The sequence below is a fragment of the Leptonychotes weddellii genome, chromosome 7 (assembly GCF_054177405.1).
Source record: "Leptonychotes weddellii isolate Sample4059 chromosome 7, ASM5417740v2, whole genome shotgun sequence".
In the NCBI taxonomy this organism is placed as follows: domain Eukaryota; kingdom Metazoa; phylum Chordata; class Mammalia; order Carnivora; family Phocidae; genus Leptonychotes; species Leptonychotes weddellii.
This window is the reverse complement of record NC_138375.1, coordinates 68,072,384-68,091,254: the sequence shown is the minus strand read 5'-3', so window position 1 is coordinate 68,091,254 and position 18,871 is coordinate 68,072,384. Positions and strand designations below refer to the sequence as shown.

Genomic DNA, 18,871 nt, shown 5'->3' with positions numbered 1-18,871 from the left:
AGTATTATGAGAATAACCTAACCAAAGAGTTACATTTTCTTAGGAGTTTGTTGTAAATAGGGATCCATAAGTAGTTCTGAGAAATACGTTGGGAGAGAAAAGGCAACAAATAATTTTTACAAAGTTCAGAAATCTGGATTTGAATTAAACCTACAACTTATCAGTGTTAATGTTAGAGATACTGAACAAGGAGAATATTCCTACCCTCTTCATGGTGTAAAATAAAACAACGTATTTTATATGATCATCTTAACAGAATGATGATAAATCATTAAGGAATACTAGGATTTATTATCATATAGAATATTATGATTTATCATCATAATAAAATGAAAAACATTTATTATTCATGAGCATGTATGAAATGGCTGGGAACTAAAGAAAAAGAGCAATATGACAAACCTAGTATTATGTGTAAAATAAGAGTATTTTTCTGAAATAATAATTATTAGACACCTGTACAGCCATGAAAACGTTGAGGTCCACACTGATACATGCATATTTCCTTTTCATCCTTGACAGTGTCTCCCAGAACACACAGAGTTCTAAACTTCACTACATTCCCAGTGAAGACTTCACTACAATGCAGAGCAAGATGATGGTCAGGACCAAGGCAGCCCCTGAGGTTTGAATGTGTACATGTCATTAGGGCTTCTTATTTGGAGTTCCAAATCCTCCAAACTGGCATTAGAGTACTCAAACTTGTTTCATAAACACAAGTAAATCCAGCAAAAAAGCAAAATAAACCTTAGCAGCAAAGCCACTGGATAAATGGCATTTTAAATTGTTTCTAGCCCCACTGATAGAGATGACTTCAGCTCACTGCTACCTGAAAGCAGTATAAATATTTATAAGGTACTCTACTGAGGTGTTCAAAACATCACACTGCTCCAATAGACTACAATTTCAGGGTAGAGTAAAATGGACAGGATAAAAAAAAATAAACAAACTTCAGACATCACTTGTCCATTTATGCTGGTTGTTCTAAAATAATACAAGTACTGTTTTCAATTTCTACTTCTGGGTGGAACTTTCACATCACTAAAAATGAAACCACCTCACAAGTTAAGTGGTTAGAATGTTCTTAATCCATCAGGGTGAGACAAAGAGTTGGTCTGGTATAGTTTCCATGAGCCAAGGACTGGAAAGCCAGGATATTTTTTTTGCTCCTTATGCTATATTTTGTCTGTCCCTTATCAGACTTCTAGTGAGAAAAAAGTTTCCATTAGCAGAAAGTCTTCTTTTTAAACTTAAAATCGGTTTTAAAATTTTACAGCTGCCCCCACTATTCTGTACAGCATCATTACAATGGGAATTGTGAAAAGGAGAAATATCCATTGTCCAATGCTATGGCGTTGTGTGCTGAGCAATAAAAGAGAAACAGTATTCTTGAAGGTATAAAGAAAAGTTGAAAGTGCTATTTCCACCAATAAGTACAATTATATGTAGATATCCTTCAGTAAAAATAGAATGAAGAATTTGCCTGTTAACCCAATTAACATGTCCAAATGTTTGTTTTATAGTTGAAAAAATGTCTCCTAAACAATAAAGTAACTCAGGCTTCTGATTACCCATTTTTCATATGCCATCTTTATTACTTGAATAACTTTCCTTTTGACCCTTCTACTTTGGGCAAATAAAACGAACCATTTGAAAACCTATTGTAGATGATAATAAACTGTGCTTGCTCTTACAGAAGCTGTTCTGATTTCCACCTGAGTGTCCTGGGAAGAAAAAGGACAAGGCGTAGAATAGGGGGAAAAATCATTTTCAGCATTAAGTTTATTTTCACAAAGAAACTCCTTTCCATTTCTCTTCTGAGTGGTAAAACGTTATGAAGATGCAGGCTCTGGCGACATTATCCCTCTCTCCTTGAATACACCCTCTTGTGTCTCTCATCTGTCCCTATGTCAAAGCTCCCTAGCATTTGAACCCCTTATTGAGAGCCCTCCACCTGCATTGAAGTCAAACTCTCTTGCCCTCTTTTTCAACCCATTTGCAAGGACTTCTGGTTTTGCCCCAAGACCTAGCTCTTTTACATTTATAGACAGATACTCTTAATTTTGTACTTTGGATTACTTTGTCCTAGGTATTTTTCTACTAGAGAAAACTGGACCTTTTAAGCACAGAACATACATAAATTTCAACACCCATTACTCCTACCTTGCTTGAAAATATATATATATACACACACACACACACACACATATATGTATGTATGTATGTATGTATATATTCAGAACCTAATAGTTGGCTCTCATCTTTAATAAAATTTGTGTTGTGGAAATTTTATTCTAAATAATTAATGTATTTGTTTTATAGAACATGTACACCTACTATTTTGCTATATATACATTAGCAACACAGTTCTAGAACCAGCTGTCTACTGTTATATGAGATTTAATCAAGTTTATTTGGCTTATTAACAAACATACTCTCTCCTTCCACCTCATGGTCTCACCCTTTGTTTTTCCATTCTTTTGTCCTCACCCAAATCTCTAACATGATCTTTGAAAGAGTTACTTCATAATTTTTCCAACTAAATGAAATATGGTGCTAATTCTTTTAGCCCTTCCATGAACAATAAACAGTGAAAAATTCAAAATGCAAAGACCAGTATTTTGAAACAAGTAATAAAAATAGAAAGTAGACATATAACTTCAAATCTGATGATGAAAAATTGACTGTATATATATGTATGTATGTATATATGTAAGTTTGTATGTGTGTATATATATATATATATGTATAGCTTAAAGATTTAAGTCTTCCAGATATTACTACTTTTAAAAGGGCTTTTGTACTTTTTGTTTACACATCATTATACAGGGGAGGATGACTGAAATTTGGCTTTTTTCATTTTTCAGAAACATTTATCAAAACATATTAAAAAATACGTAACACACAAAACAGAAAATAGATATTTTAATATATTGTTACCTTCACTTCCATTAGAATACATTCATGGCACTTGACCTCTAAAATTTCTTTGCTATTCCTTCTATTTACATGTAGCTATTCACCTCTCAGAGGTTAGCAATGTTAAGAATGATTATTAACAACAATAATTTACTTACTGATTTTCCTGAGAATAGGATTAAATATCCAAAACTAAATTTATAACTACATTTTGTTGATATTTTATATTTCACTTTGTTATCTGAAAATGGAAACCTGGAACTTTATGATGTAATCTTAGAATCTCTAAGTAAATTTGGAGTAAAACTGAACCTCAAGTCATCATACTTCATAATAATCAAGGCACATAATTTTCTATGTACTTATGTAGTTAAAATTTTATTATGTATCTAAATGTCCAATGTAAGTCAATTTTGTCTAAAGACCTGATACCAATAAGCTTTCACCAGTTACTAAGAAAATCACTGTTTATTAGTAAAATAAAGTTTTATCTAAGAGGATTATCATATTTAAGTTAGATTTTAGTATCTAAAATTTTAATTAATAGTATTGGTAAATTAAATTTATTCTTATCATCGCTACTTTAATTTATTCTACCTATATTTTTAGTAGTAGTTTCTACTTCCTATTAGAGGGAGAGTCCTGCACTAGGCTATATTGTTAAAATTAAGTTTTTAACTATAATTACAACTAATTTTATGAACAATGGTAAGTTGTAATTGTGTAACTTTCATTGATTAATTAATTGACTCAACTTTAATGGATTAATTAAATTCACCTCTCAGGATTTCTTTTTCCTTATCTATAAGAGAAGGTCACTAAACTACATATATTATCCTTAAGGTCTCTTCCAGTTCTAACATAAAATAATAAAGAGCCAAATTATATAAATTTATACATTTACAGACTTTTAAAACAATTTCAAAACAGCCTTATAAAATACGACAGTTCTATATTGTAAAACTGTGAATTACTACAATTTACTTTTCTCTGAATCTTACTGATTCAGTTCTAAGATATACTTATTTTATAAAGACTTCTTAGGATGTGTTAAAATAAGGCCAAAATCAAAATACTGCATTTGAGTTTAATAAATATAATTAGTAATGATTACATAACTTTTTGCAAATGCAGATAAATCCCTTATCACAAAATGACATAAAGCCAGTGTTTTTACTGAATATGTAAATCTATCTGGGAAATATTTAACATCTGATCTTTGAGGAGAATTCCTTTCAAATACCTTTAATTTCAGTGAAAAAGCAGAGTTTTGATTTTTCTTAAGAACAACTTCTGAGTGTAACAGATAATTATACGTATTAATTGATTTTAGGTTTAAGGAGGAGGTCCCATTCATAGTGGTATGCTCTCATTTAAACTCTCCTTTCATGAAGTCATGGTATTCTGATCATCAGCAAAGTTGTTAAAGTAGAAAATTCTTAACACTGATCAAAACAGACGAGTGGCAGGACTATAACAGCACCACTGCTAGAACAATGAAACCAGGAGAAAAAAGTGGAATACAATGCGAAGTGAGCAAAAATCAGCTACTGATGCCTGAAAGAACCTTTATGGTCATGAAAAGACTGGAAATGAAGCTTAAAAGTAATTAAAATTATTCTGCCTGGTTTCTCAAGAATAGAACTTTAGTGATTGGTCTAATGCTTAAAAGAGGCAGTGGAATTTAGGTTTGTTTACATTGTTTTGTTTGTTTACATTTTTAGAATATACGTCTTTACAACATGATTTTTCTTATTAGAAATATGGTTTTGTGAGATAGAATTGTGGAGCACAACCAAAAAAGTATTTGGAGAGGCTGACTTGGATTTTAACAAAATCTGAGGCAGTCTTGTAATTTATAAAAACACAAGTTCTATGGTTAAGATGGAAAGTACATGTTGAAAATATTTCTGAAACCTAATATGATATTTTGTGTTGTGACATTCCAAAGAGCACTAAATATTTCTAATCTCACTTGAGGAATAAGTTATTAGAATTCAATTAATACTCAAAGTCTAGTTATTTGATTTAGAGATTGGGGTTCATTCCAATCCAGTGTTTGATTAACTGATGGGCAATAGCTCGGCTTGGTGGCACAAAGAATGCCTGCTGCTTCCCTTTGGTCAGAACATCCACAACCTAAAATACACCATAATAAAATGTATTAGGATTTTAACACTGTCATACTTAAATACTATTTCTATGCTTTTACAATTTAACTAAAATGTGTTGATTTTACAGCGAATAACAGTACAAAGTGACAACATCCATGTTCAACATGCAAAATTTAGTACAGTATTTTTAGTTGATTCAATGAGTTAGTGAATCAATTAAAAAAAAAATTCCAGAAAGGCATATTCCCTTAATGAAAATAAGGACATGAAAAAGAAAAGTACACACTCCACACTTATTTTCAAAGTGACGTTAACTTTTGCAAGAGGTTCCCTTTTATAAAATTCTAAAAAACACTTAATTTCTACTTTTTGAAGTTGAGCATAAAATAAAAAAATTTTGTTTAGGCAAAGTCAGAAAGGATTTCAGGTCTTCACTACTAATAGTGTATCCATTTGTTTTCTATACAAATACTTTGGGTTAAGCAAAACACAAACAGTAATTTATCTTTCATTATACTACTGAAGGATGACATTTTAAAAAGTTCTTGTGAGTGTATCTTTGCTATATAGTTTTGTTATTCTTGTCCTTAAGCACATTTTAAAATGAACAAGAACGTTTCAAAAATTTTAAGCATTTTTACTATTTTTTGAGAGCTACCTGTTTTGGTGCTGTAAACTAAAATACAAAATGTCTAAGAAAAATCTTCCTGTCTCTCATCTTTGAAATAATGTTTACCTATTTTAAATCCATTGAAAAGTATCAATCTGAAGGAATGGCATTTGAAATTAGAAAATGGCACAGAATCATCAACTAGAAGAACCTCACAGAATGAGTTAACATAGGACACATCAATTACATTGTAATCCATGCATGATGGGTGGGCCATATGCATTCATTCAACTTGGTGAAAACATGTATCCTTGCTGCATGCCCAAACTGATACAGTCAGAGAACAATCAATAGAAGAAGGAAATTAAATTGAACTTCACCTGTTCTCTAGTGAACCAGCGGGCATCCTCTATTTCATTCTTGTCAACTTTAATTTCTGTAGACACTGCCACAGCTAAGCAACCAATCATTAAGGAGGAGGGCATTGGCCATGGCTGACAAGAGACATACTGAACATGGCCAACTTTGACTCCACTTTCCTCTTCTACTTCTCTCCGAACAGCATCTTCTATTGTCTCTCCTAATCAAATGGGGCAAAAGAACAAGTAGCTGATGAACATGCCTTGGACATTTTGTGCTCCGAATGGTTCAAACATTTGGAAATCACTTTGGACAGAAACCCAATTCAAAGAATGAGAAAGCAGAAGCCTAAAACTAGACTGGAATTAAAAAAAAACATTATTTCTTAAAGTATATGACCATAGACATAATCAAAATGCCGGAAAACTTTTCTTGAAGGTCCAAATTTTTTGATTAGAGTGTAAAAATGGTAACATCTACAACTATCCAGCACCTGCTATTAGCTAAACACTATGCAAACATTTTATGTATTATCTCATTTATGTATTATCACTAAATAGTTATAAATCATTCCAAGATTTTTATAAATGGCTAGCCTTCTCCTTACTAAAATTTTGAAATTTTTTCCTATGTTGTCAAACAATTATTGCAGATAACTTTTCTCAAAAAAAGTTAAAACTAAACACTAAAAGTTTAAAAACCACTTAAGATGAAACAGTATTTTTTCTTTCTAAATGATTTTTTTCTTCTAGATGACTATTGACTCAGGTATGATAAAATATAGTGCCTAGAAATGTACTTTTTATTTCTGATTTGTTGGAATTGAGAATCAGAATAAAGGCAATGGTTTGTATATTTACCTGAAAGTTTAGAAATATTTTATTATTTAAATACAGCTTTTTATTTCAAATAGATTGCTATATTTCCTATATTAAAATTAACAACTTATGTTCACCAAAAAAATATAGTGGAAAGGTAAGTCACAGACTGGCGTTAAGATATTTGCAAGACCATAGCTGAAGAGTAGCATATAATACGTTCTACAAAACTCCTAAAATGAGAAAAAAGGATAAACAACCAAAACAAAATTAGGCAAAGAATATAAACATGTAAAATTCAGAGAAAATGAAAATTGGATGCCTAAAACATATGTGAAAAAGATGCTCCATCAGCAGGGAAATGAAAATGAAAACTACAATGACACTATTTCATAACTATTGGAATGGCAAATTATAAAGTATGAAAATCCTAACTTGGTGAAGATGTGGAACAATAAAACATTTCATGTGCTGTTAGAAATAGTGTAAATTGGTAGGGACACTTCAGAGAGCAACTTGGCAATGTCTACAAAAGGTTAGGATGCTCATATCCTACGAGCTAACAATTCGACTCTCAAGTATATACCCTTGATAACTCTTGCAAATGTGCACAAGGAGTAGTATAAGAATATTCTTTGCAGTGTTGTTTGCAAATGCAAAAACTGATATAAACTAATTGTCCAACAACAGAATGGATGAATTGAAGAGTATTTATAAATAAAATGGTACATAGCAGTTAAAAAAAACGGCCTAGAGTTATTAGAGACAGCATAGTGATTAAGAGCATGGACTCAGCCAAACTGCCCAGGTTTGTATCCCTGCCCTATCACTGATTAGCTGTTTGATCTTGGGCAAGTGAGTCAGCCCCTGAACCTTAGTGCTCTAGCTGTAAAACTGCTGTAATAGTACCTACTTTATAAGGCTGTATGAGGGTCAGATGATTGAATATCTGGAAAGCCTTCAAAACAGAGTGTAGCACAAAGTATGTTTAGTACTACTATTATCAATGCAGATTAATACTGGAAGTTAAGATTAAACATGTATATTATCACTTATTCCACAGATATTTATTGAACTCCTACTACATATAAGGCACTGCTCTAAGGGTGTGGGCTACAGTGATGAGTGAAATAAAGTCCCACCCCTATGCAACTTACTTTCTGGTATGAGCAGATAATAAATGAGTAGATAGGTAAATAGATACATACATACATCCATCAGATAATAAATACAGAGATACATTCATACATACATACATGTCAGGTGGTAATGAGCACTATCGGGAAAAATCAGGCAGGATGACAGAATTATGAATGCAGGGTATGATGCTAACTAATGTATTTGGGGCTATCTGGGAAGACCCCTAAAAGGTGACACAGTTGGGTCTAGTAAAGAAGAAAGTGAGGTGTAAGTCATGCAGATACTTTGGTAATAGCAATACATGAAAGAGGAAATGCTGAATTTTTAAAACAGACAAAATTATTCTGCTAGTAAAAACAAATATTACATCACTTAAAATACACAGAAAATATTTAAAAATATCCCAGTTTCATAGCAAGATAATTTGTCAAATGCTGTCTAAAATTTTTATTTGGAAATTATAAGTTAAAGGAAGATTATTATTAAAATTATTAAGAAAAGGCTTACCAGGTTCAATAAATCCAGCAAGGCAAGTAAACATGCCTGGGGGAAATCTTTTCTGCCTGCCTAAAAGACATTTGGTCCCATCTGGATGAATAACTTGCATGATTACAACTGGATCTGTTTTTAAAAAAATCAGATGAATGAATGATAGGAAAAAATAATTTAGACTCATTGTGTAAAGTCACTGTCAAATAATATAATAAAAAGGTTTATCTCCTATAACAACAAGACTCTTGTCTAATTATGAGATTGTTTCTTTCTGCCTGATGACAGAATATTTCAGGGAAATTGCATAGAGTATTGTACACTAAAGGAAGACCAATTTTGTCGTCTTCTTAATAGAAACACTTGGGTGCCTGGGTGGCTCAGTTGGTTAAGCGACTGCCTTCGGCTCAGGTCATGATCCTGGAGTCCCGGGACGGGTCCCGCATCGGGCTCCCTGCTCGGCAGGGAGTCTGCTTCTCCCTCTGATCCTCCTCCCTCTCATGCTCTCTGTCTCTCATTCTCTCTCTCTCAAATAAATAAATAAAATCTTTAAAAAAAAAAAAAAAGAAACACTTATTATATACTTATGGTATGCTAGGCATATATTTTAATTATAAAAAAGTTAAAGTATTTTTTTAAAGATTTTATTTATTTGACAGAGTGCTTTAAAGAGAGAGAGCACAAGCAGGGGGAGCTGCAGGCAGAGGGAGAGGCAGGCTCCCTGCTGAGCAGACGCTTAATGACTGGGCCACTCAGGCACCCCCGGAGTATTATATGGCATGAAGAAAATACAAATTTTACAATAGTAAATGTGAATTTTCCTCTCCCTTCCAACCCAATCCTGAACAAAAGTTTTTATTTTTTTAAATATTTTATTTATTTATTTAATTGACAGAGAGAGAGAGACAGAGAGAGAAGGAACACAAGCAGGGGGAGTGGGAGAGGGAGAAGCAGGCTTCGCACTGAGCAGGGAGCCCGATGCAGGGCTCGATCCCAGGACCCTGGGATCATGACCCGAGCTGAAGGCAGTCGCTCAACCAACGGAGTCACCCAGGCGCCCCCTGAACAAAAGTTTTAAAAGCTAATGTGGCTCTATGACTAAGTTTAAGCCATTAAAAAGATAAAATTTAAATTAAATAAGTTTATTTCCCAGAAGTCATTAATGCAGTGAATTCTCCTTACTAGAGCATGACTGAAAACAGGAATCAAATGTAAAAGGCTCCTGAGCAGTGAAACCAGGTATCACAAAGCCATGCATTTTACTCTCAGGAGACTTCCTCAGGTATTGCTCAGTTTATCTATTATTTTTTCACAAGTTTTAAAGGATTAGGTTCTCAGATTTCCAAACCTACAGAAGACTCCAATGCAGCAATTAGAAGGAGAGAAGGTATAGGCAGACAATAGCAGTGATGTAAAGCTAGCTCCAGGCTGTATTGCTTTGGTGATGCCTTGAACAGGCACTGAACTGTTGGGGTACTTTTTTTTTTTTTTTTTGTCTCTGCACTAAGTGGACCCAGAATGGTAGACTTTTGAAATCATGTATTTTAACACATCAAATTCATATTGATTAACTCAGAGTTAAGAAATGGCTAATTAGGGATGCCTGGGTGGCTCAATCAGTTAAGCATCTGCCTTTGGCTCAGTTCATGATCCCAGGGTACTGGGATCGAGCCCCGCATCAGGCTCCCTGCTCAGCAGAGAGTCTGCTTCCCCTCTGCCTGCAGCTCCCCCTGCTTGTGCTCTCTCTCCCTGACAAATAAATAAAACCTTAAAAAAAAAAAAGGCTAATTATGTACAATGTCCCTTACTTAAAAGTCATGAAACCATATACTACTTTAATACTTAGTCTTAAGTTATATTAAATATGCTTTTAATAAAAAGGTAAACCCCTCAACAACTCAAAACCTTGTCTTCCCAGAATGTCTTTTTCCCTAAGATTCCAGATGGCTGAGATTTCACTATAAAGGAAAAGGCTTACCAACTCTTGGATATGATGTATTGTGAACACCATGGAGGCTAGGACAGTCTTCTTTTAAGCATACTCTTTTGTAGCCACCTTCTTCAATTTTAGTCGCACTTCCACAGGTTGGGCAGAACTTATATCGACTGTGCCAGGCAAGAACAGATCTTGCTTGAGCTACAACCCCTTTAAGAAAAGCATAAAAAGTTTTAATTCTGCGATAAACTGTAAACAAATTAATATCAAAGTAAAATGTTCGCAAGTCAAGGCATACACTATATTTTCTGAATAGCAACATAATCAAGAATTTTTGTATTCCTATTTTTATGATGTATATTTCTTTTGAAGTAAAATATTTAATCCAAAGATGACATGAAAATTTGATTTAACTTTAATTTGAACTAATCAAATATAACTCTCACATAAGATAGATGTCAGCACACCTATCTTATATACTATATTAGCTCAGGCTTTTACTACAGGTGATTTTTAAATTTTGGATACACAAGATTCTAGTGTATAGTGATTTTACAAATACTGACTTTACAATAGTGACGTTTATAAAAATACACTATGCAGCGGGGCGCCTGGGTGGCTCAGTTGCTTAAGTGACTGCCTTTGGCTCAGGTCCTGCTTCCCTTGCTCAACCTGTCACCCTATTTTATCAAGAAATAGTATCACTATCCACCAAATTACTAAAGTCTCAAACCTAGCAATCATTCTTGATCTTTTCTTTCATCATTATAGACCCCATACCCAATCCATCAACAAGTGCTGATGATTTTCTAAAAATATACCTTGAACGTACCCTTTTCTCCATCTCTACCATTGTCACCTTAATTCAGGCTGTACTCCAGGTTACTATCATCTCTCCCTCACTTATAATAGTCTCAACCTACTGATCAAGCCCTGTCAGTTTTACCTCCAGAACATCTCAAACTCTCCCCTTTTCTCCATCAACCCAATCCACTGCAACCTTTTACCTTAGCTACTGTAATCTCAAATCCCCTCTTAACAAGACTTCTGATTTCATATTTAATTACCTAGAATTCATGATCTACAAAGCAGGCAGAGTGACGGTTTTTGTTTCTTTTTAAACCATAGGTTGGGTTACAACATTTAAATGGAATTTAGAATAAAACCACGGCATACAGGGCCTCACATGAACTAGCATACCCTGCAACAGAAAATAGTCAAGGTCTTTGACATCATGCTCAGTGTATAGCAGGTGCTCAGTAATTACTCACTGAAGAATCAAATAAAACAAGCATGCATTAGGATTAACTCTGGGGAAACTAATTTTGGCTGATTAAAACTGCTGTAACTGCTCAGGAGAGTAGTCCCCTAGAATGAGAACTTTAGGAAAGGTCTAATGAAGACAGCCTAATTTCATTGCTTACTGAAAAAAGTGTGCCTCCTAGAAAATGAAGATACGATGTATAACTCCAACCCAGTTCCAAAAACCAGATTACCACCAACAGGTAATTATTACCAACAGGTAAACCATGTTCACTTCTTACCAGCTTCTTTTTCTTTCAATTGCAGAAGAGCAGGCATTGGAGGATGAAGAAAATAACAATTTTCATGTCTTTGCTTAAATTCTTCGGCAGCAACAGGATCTATACCTAGAGCAAACCAGGCAACCAACCCATCTTCTTCTTCTCTTGGGACTTCTCCAGTATAATTCAAAGACTCTTTCTTCATTTCAAGTTCTACTCCAAGAAAAACCAAGGTGATCTTTTCACGCTGAGCCAAATAATTTTTTATATCTGTGTAGTTCAGCTGACAAAGCCTGACTTCTGGCTGTTGGAAACTTTCTTTATTGCCACCTAGAGTAACTAGGGGATTTAAATCTGAGAAAAGGATATAAACTGTGGCTGGATGGCTTTCTTTAGCTAGTAGCCAGTCAGAATTATTTCTTTTTTCACTTTTTCGGTCTAATAGTGTTTTGCTAAAATAATTTTCACATTCTTCCACTTCATTAGTTAGGAACCAAGGCTTCATCCCACCTTTAGCATTAGCTAGTAAGTTAGTTATATGCTTATAACCCCAAAATTTAGCAATATCCAGTGCAGTCTGCCTTGATTTATTGACAATGGATCTGTCACACCTATAGATGGAAAGAAAAATAAAATAGGAAATAAACATTTTCTTTAATATTTATTACAATAAAATATTTCCAGATGCACTTGATAGCCCCTCTAATGATTATTATGTAGATTTTTTTAGTACATAACTTACTAATGGGAAGGTTAAAAGAAATACTCATAAATGATGAAAAGTTAGAGATAGTAGATATTTAACATTTCTGGAGAATTATAAAATAAAAAACAGTAAGTTTCATGTGTTATAAAAAGAAATTAAAATTTTACGAGGGGTTCTTGATAGTTATAGTGGGTAGATCTACATTTTCTATTTGGGAGAAAAAGATTAGACTAACTCATAAAATTTGCTTTGCTATTAAGTATGAAGGATTTATCCCTCAATAAAAGAAGTTAAAAGCTTTTAGTTAGATACTATGCTATGTTTTTATATAATGAAACTGGTCAATGAGTTATTTACAAGCCCAATGATATAAATATGGCTACAAGAAAAATTTAAAAGGAAATATGTAACCCAGAAATTAAACCAGAGCCCTTCAAGTAGTAGTGCCTAAAATGTTTACCCTTTCTCAAGTAGAAGTTGGACAACATCTGGGTGCCCATTCCTTGCAGCATACATTAAAGCAGTCCATCCATTTTCAGAAGTTTCATTGAGAAGAGATGGAGAATGACTGAGGATTACTGTTAACCTGGCAATATCTCCTTCTGCAGCTGAAAGGTGAAGCTGGGAAATTATTTCTTGCTTTGGGCTTCTTTTTATAGAAGACATTCTTCCTTAAAAAGAGGAAAATAGAAAAAAACCCCCTCATTTTCAATTGCTCTTTGTTCAATGGTGGAACATTATCTGAATACAGGTGTAATTAGGATAGTTATAGTTTTTATTTTTATTTTTTTTTAAGATTTATTTATTTATTTATTTGAGACAGAGAGAATGAGATACAGAGAGCATGAGAGGGAGGAGGGTCAGAGGGAGAAGCAGACTCCCTGCTGAGCAGGGAGCCCGATGCGGGACTCAATCCCGGGACTCCAGGATCATGACCTGAGCCGAAGGCAGTCGCTTAACCAACTGAGCCACCCAGGCGCCCCAGGATAGTTATAGTTTTTAAAGCTATATACTCTTCAAAAGGTAATTAGTACTCAACTGTCATCACAGCATACCTTTAAAAATTGTCTTAAACATAATTTAAATTTTAAATATAATTCACCATGGGATGCATAACATAATGTATAAAGAGCTTTGGTAATAAAGATGGGGGGGCATATCCTTGAGAATGGGTGTCAGGTAACAAACATTACAAAGAGGAGGTATCTGAAGTAGACTAGAGGGATTTCACTATAGATCAGGGAAATGAGGGGAGTTAAAGCAGAAGTCAGAGGTTTTTTAGCAGATGACTAGTATTCTCTTAGATTCTATGGTACCAGAGACAGGTGCCTGCCCTTAGGAAAATTATGATCCTTACAGCTGACTATTCAAAACTTGTGTTAAATCTGCATTGGTGGTATAGTGGTGAGCATAGCTGCCTTCCAAAACTTGTGTTTTCACATGAAAGCAATTTATTGCTTTCCCATGCACAATTAATTCTACAATCCATCTGGGATTGATTTTTGTTCATAGTGTGAAGTAGGGGCAAGATACATTTTTATCCCAGTGGATAATCCATATGACTTGGCACCATTCTTGAAATTACCATTTGTTCCATTGCACTGCAGTTATCATCTTTGTCATAAATCAGATGACCATATATTTTGGATCTATTATTGAACACTGTTCATTTGGTCACTTTGTCAAAATTTGAATCCAAGAAGCTTTTTAAACCATTAACTTTGTCTGCTTTGTTACTCGCTTGTTTCAGTAAGGAAAAAATATAGAAAATATGTTTCATACCTCTTCATAAATGTTTCTCAACGTGGATTGAAAGTGGTAGGGCACAAACTGATCTATTCTTTGTGGAAATGGTTTATGCTTAAGTTGTCTATGAGAACAAAGTATTTTTTTTTAAGGCATGAATTTTTGTTTAGTGAAATGCTATTTAAGAATTGATTTGGGATTCTAACTAGGTTTCTATTATTCTAAGCAATAAGATATTTAGGCTATTTAGAAAGGTTATAATCCACACATTTTGACTGCTCTTATCTTTAGTATTCTCACACTGCAATTTGGCTGATCAATTATATAGTAGAGGGAGTATGAACAAAATTTAGGGAAAAATGGGCTGAAAAAATTGTTCACCTTTCCTGATTTTATCTTTCTGCTACTTATAAAAAGGTCAAATTTGACTATACACAAAAGGGGAGGTGGGTAGGGGAATGGGTGAAATAGGTGATGGGGATTTAACAGTATACTCAGGATGAGCACTCAATAGTGTATAGAATTGAATTACAATATTGTACACCTGAAATAATATAACACTGTTCATTATACTGGGATTAAAATAAAAGGCTTAAAAAAAACTACTCACAGGAATGGTGAAAATGTTTATAATTTAAATTAGGGGGAGTGACTTCTGTATTAGAAAACTATTTCTTTACTGTAGAATTTCCTTCACTGTTCTGTTCATATTGAGATTTCTAAATGCTTTACAAATATTATCAATTACAAAACTACAACTTTTCAGGACTTGATTTTGAATCATTGCTGTATACTGACTCATGTATAGTATCCCTTCCAAGTTGCCTTTCCCTTGAATTGATTTTCCACAAAATATCACACTGGTTCTTCAGGTAGGTTTACTTTAAGCAGTATTTTACTGTCTCATGTTCTGAGGTCATAGTCATTTCTTCACCCTCCCCACAGGCCACTCCACAGGACAAAGTGCAAAACTGTCCTCCAAAAATAAAGTACTGTTCGCTACCTCCAGTGCAATTCTTATGCATACAGTATTCTCAGGAGAAAGGCAGTGAAAAATGTGTACTTTCTCCCTTAGCTTTTTTTTTGGCAGCATAGCCATCTAGAAACAACCATTTCTCATTACAGAGAATCACACAAAATCTGCAATCCAGCTCTACTGCTGGATTTTCTTTTTCATTTCTCATTGACAGGTTCTCCACAAGGTAAGGATCCGAAGGCAGGATGAGGTGATTCACTTAGCAAAATGCTGCCCCTGCTTTCCAAAAGGAACAGAGAGCATTCTGAGGGGTCCTTTAACCAAACCACATCCACTTTTACCGATGTGTACTGGGGCCCATGACTTGCTCAAGGTCACATGGTTCAAGAAACAGGGCAGAGTTCAAATACGGCTGTCAGTGAAGTCGCTGACCATTATTGAACGAATTCCATGTCCTTCGGGATTCGAGGTGGTCATTTAACAAGTCAAGCGCCACCTACGCAAGGTCTCTCCAAACATTTAAATGCCTTGAGAGTTTACTTTGTCACTACTGTGAGACTCCTTCTTTTAAACGTGAATCTTAAACGCTGAAGTAGCCCTTCGTTTTCCCCACCTCAAGGACTGGGCTCTAAACGCCACTAGCAGCCCATGGGCTGTGCCCCCTACCCTCTCCCGGGAGCCAGGGCTACCAGCCCACAGCTCCCGCCCCTGCACCCTCACCGCATCCGGAGGCTGAGCCAAACAACCCAGCATGGCCAGGCCAACAGCGCTGAGATCAAAAACACTGAGAACTGGTCACCCAACCCAGGGAGGGCACGGGGCCGACTAACCAGTCGTTGCTGTTACTAAGCCAAAGGCGACCAGAGTAGAGAAAAGCAGGATATAGACGCAAGACCCGGAAACCCCACTCTCACTCTTCCCGGCGCCGGATTCAGTCTTCCTGACTTCCGGCGGAGGTTCGCTGTCCTCGAACGGTTCTATGGGAAATGTAGTTTGACTGTCATAAATTGTGCGCGATCCGTGAAGGGGCGGGGCTTGGGGGGCGCGGGGAGGTGAAGGCGTTCGGGAACCTTGGCGGGAGGTCCAGGATGTGAGGTCCAGCATCTTCGCGGTGAGTGAAAGACTGGTTTTCCTTCCCGGTCATACCGAGACGTGTGAAGTGTGGTAAGGCCGCGGAAAACTGTTGGTCTGTGGAAGCGGTTTTTAAGTTTCCAGTATTTCACACCCAGTCCGCTAACCTCTGTTTTATGGTCCGATGCAGTGTTATGTTCAAAGCATTCTTTCACCTGCAATATTGGCTGGGCCAACTACAGTGCGTGACTCTAAAACATTTGTGCACCTCTAAACCTAAACTCGTCATGTGCAAAATGGTACCATGTATTGATGCCTCCTTCATTTAATCGTCCTTTAAAAAGTATATATCAAGTGCCCACAACACCTCGTTGGGTTATGCGGTTAAAAGAGGATAATGCATTCAAAGCTCTTATAAAGTTTAGAACTTAAGAGTTAGTACTCACAACACAATTATTATTCGTGCTGTTATTTCACTTCCTGTGCTTTCAAATTCCAAAATCTAAAGTTACGTGAGTCCGAGATTACAAAGCTAGGTGTTGGTAGTCTCTTAGACCAGGGCTTTTTTTCCTTACCAAACTGCCACCTTGGCAATCAGCAAGTTGAGTCAGCTAAGGCTGACCATTGCTTCCTGACTGAATTTGAGACTCTGGAAGCTTTTTCTTCTCACAGTGAAGTTATGTATACTTGCCGGCATTGTGCTTTCATTACTGCTTTTTTATTTTTAATTTATTTTAATTTTTTAAGGTTGTTTGTTTATTTATTTTTTAGTAATCTCTACACCCAGTGTGGGGCTTGAACTCACTACCCCAAGATCAAGAGTTGCATGCTCTTCTGACTGAGCCTGCCAGGCACCCCATTATTACTGCTTTTTAAAACTTTGTCCTATGCTTCTTTCTGTGGGTAGTTATTTTAGTCTCTATTGATTTCAAGGATCAGACAGGAGATCAGAAGTACTAAGTTTTGTATGCAAGCATATATTAAATAGATTAGTATAAGGGACACTCATATATTAATCATCTAGCATAAACAATTACAAATATATAGTCATCCCAGTCCTTTGGATTCTTGTGAAGTAAATACCGGACACCATATTATTTTACTGATAAATATTTAAGGGTAAGCTTTTCGGAATTATGAATATATATCTAAAATGTAAAATGTCTCTTAAAAAGAACATAACTATAATATCATTAGTACAATTAAAATTTTAATAATAATTCTGTAATATCATGGAAGACTCATTCAATGTCAAATAGAATTGTCTCAAATTTTGTTTTATATATTTTACAGTTGATTTGCTTAAATCAGTCCTAAACAAAGTTTTCACATTACATTTGAAGTTTTTAGATCTATAGGTTCCCCTATAATTTTTTCTTGCAGTTTATTTGTTTAAGAATAATGATTATCTGCTCTACAGAGTTTCCCATATTCTGAATTTTATAAATTGTATTCCTACAGTGTCTTTTTGCCTGTATTTCTTATAATCAGGCATTATGATGCCCCCAGCTTTGTTTTTCTTTTTCAACATTTCCTTGGCGATTCGGGGTCTTTCCTGATTCCATACAAATTTTAGGATTGTTTGTTCCAGCACTTTGAAAAATGTCATTGGAATTTTGATCGGGATGGCATTGAAGGTATAGATTGCTCTGGGTAGCATAGACATTTTAATAATATTTATTCTTCCAATCCATGAGCATGGAAGTTTTTCCATCTTTTTGTGTCTTCTTCAATTACTTTCATGAGCGTTCTGTAGTTCCTAGAGTATAGATCCTTTACCTCTTTGGTTAGGTTTATTCCGAGGTATTTTATGGTTTTTGGTGCTATTGTAAATGGGATCGTTTCTCTAATTTACTCTTTCTACAGTTGCATTGTTAGTGTATAAGAAAGCAACTGATTTCTGTGTGTTAATTTTGTATCCTGCCACATTACTGAATTGCTGTATGAGTTCTAGTAATTTGGGGGTGGAGTCTTTTGGATTTTCCACATAAAGTATCATGTCATCTATGAAGAGAGAGAGTTTGACTTCTTCTTTGCCAATGTGAATACCTTTTATTTCTTTTTGTTGTCTGATTGCTGTTGCTAGGACTTCTAGTACTATGTTGAACAATAGTGGCGAGAGTGGGCATCCTTGTCGCGTTCCTGATCTTAAGGGAAAGGCTCTCAGCTTTCCCCCATTGAGGATGATATTCGCTGTGGGTTTTTCATAGATGGATTTTATGAACTTGAAGAATGTTCCCTCTATCCCTATACTCTGAAGAGTTTTAATCAGGAAAGGATGCTGTATTTTGTCAAATGTTTTTTCTGCATCAATTGAGAGGACCATATGGTTCTCTCTCCTCTCATTAATGTGTTCTATCACATTGATTTGCGAATGTTGAACTACCCTTGCATCCTGGGGATTAATTCCACTTGGTTGTGGTGGATGATCCTTTTAATGTATTGTTGGATCCTATTAGCTAG

At 35.1% G+C, this 18,871-nt stretch overlaps 1 protein-coding gene and 1 long non-coding RNA gene across 8 annotated transcripts in view; one reads left to right on the top strand and one right to left on the bottom strand.

Annotated features, from left to right (window-relative positions):
• Window positions 1-2,912: 2,912 nt before the first annotated feature.
• NUDT12 (nudix hydrolase 12) lies at window positions 2,913-16,286 on the bottom strand. 6 transcript variants are annotated; one of them, XM_081826481.1, is made up of 8 exons: window positions 16,168-16,277; window positions 14,398-14,485; window positions 13,076-13,286; window positions 11,931-12,520; window positions 10,429-10,596; window positions 8,469-8,582; window positions 6,024-6,223; window positions 2,913-5,058 (listed from the first exon to the last, which is right to left on the bottom strand). In XM_081826481.1, exons 3-8 carry the CDS (start codon window positions 13,279-13,281, stop codon window positions 4,948-4,950), a joined length of 1,389 nt encoding a protein of 462 aa, XP_081682607.1. In that variant the 5' UTR covers window positions 13,282-13,286; window positions 14,398-14,485; window positions 16,168-16,277; the 3' UTR covers window positions 2,913-4,947. The 6 variants fall into 6 exon arrangements, with proteins under 6 accessions (XP_081682607.1, XP_081682605.1, XP_030896384.1 ...); XM_081826479.1 differs by having other exon boundaries at window positions 16,058-16,260; XM_031040524.2 differs by lacking the exon at window positions 14,398-14,485 and having other exon boundaries at window positions 13,076-13,282; window positions 16,168-16,286.
• A 75-nt stretch (window positions 16,287-16,361) lies between these two features.
• The window catches only part of LOC115944620 (uncharacterized), a 1,151,228-nt gene continuing 1,148,718 nt past the window's right edge, over window positions 16,362-18,871 (top strand). For both annotated transcript variants that reach the window (XR_014147031.1, XR_004079136.2), the window contains exon 1: window positions 16,362-16,448. This is a non-coding gene — a long non-coding RNA (uncharacterized LOC115944620). The remainder of the gene's footprint in view (window positions 16,449-18,871) is intronic.

Coding starts and splice junctions, on each gene's coding strand:
- NUDT12 (XM_031040507.2), bottom strand. Junction 12,521..13,075: donor CAACTTCTACTTGAGAAAGG/GTAAACATTTTA, acceptor TTCCATCTATAG/GTGTGACAGATCCATTGTCA. Junction 8,583..10,428: donor TACATCATATCCAAGAGTTG/GTAAGCCTTTTC, acceptor TTTTAAAAACAG/ATCCAGTTGTAATCATGCAA.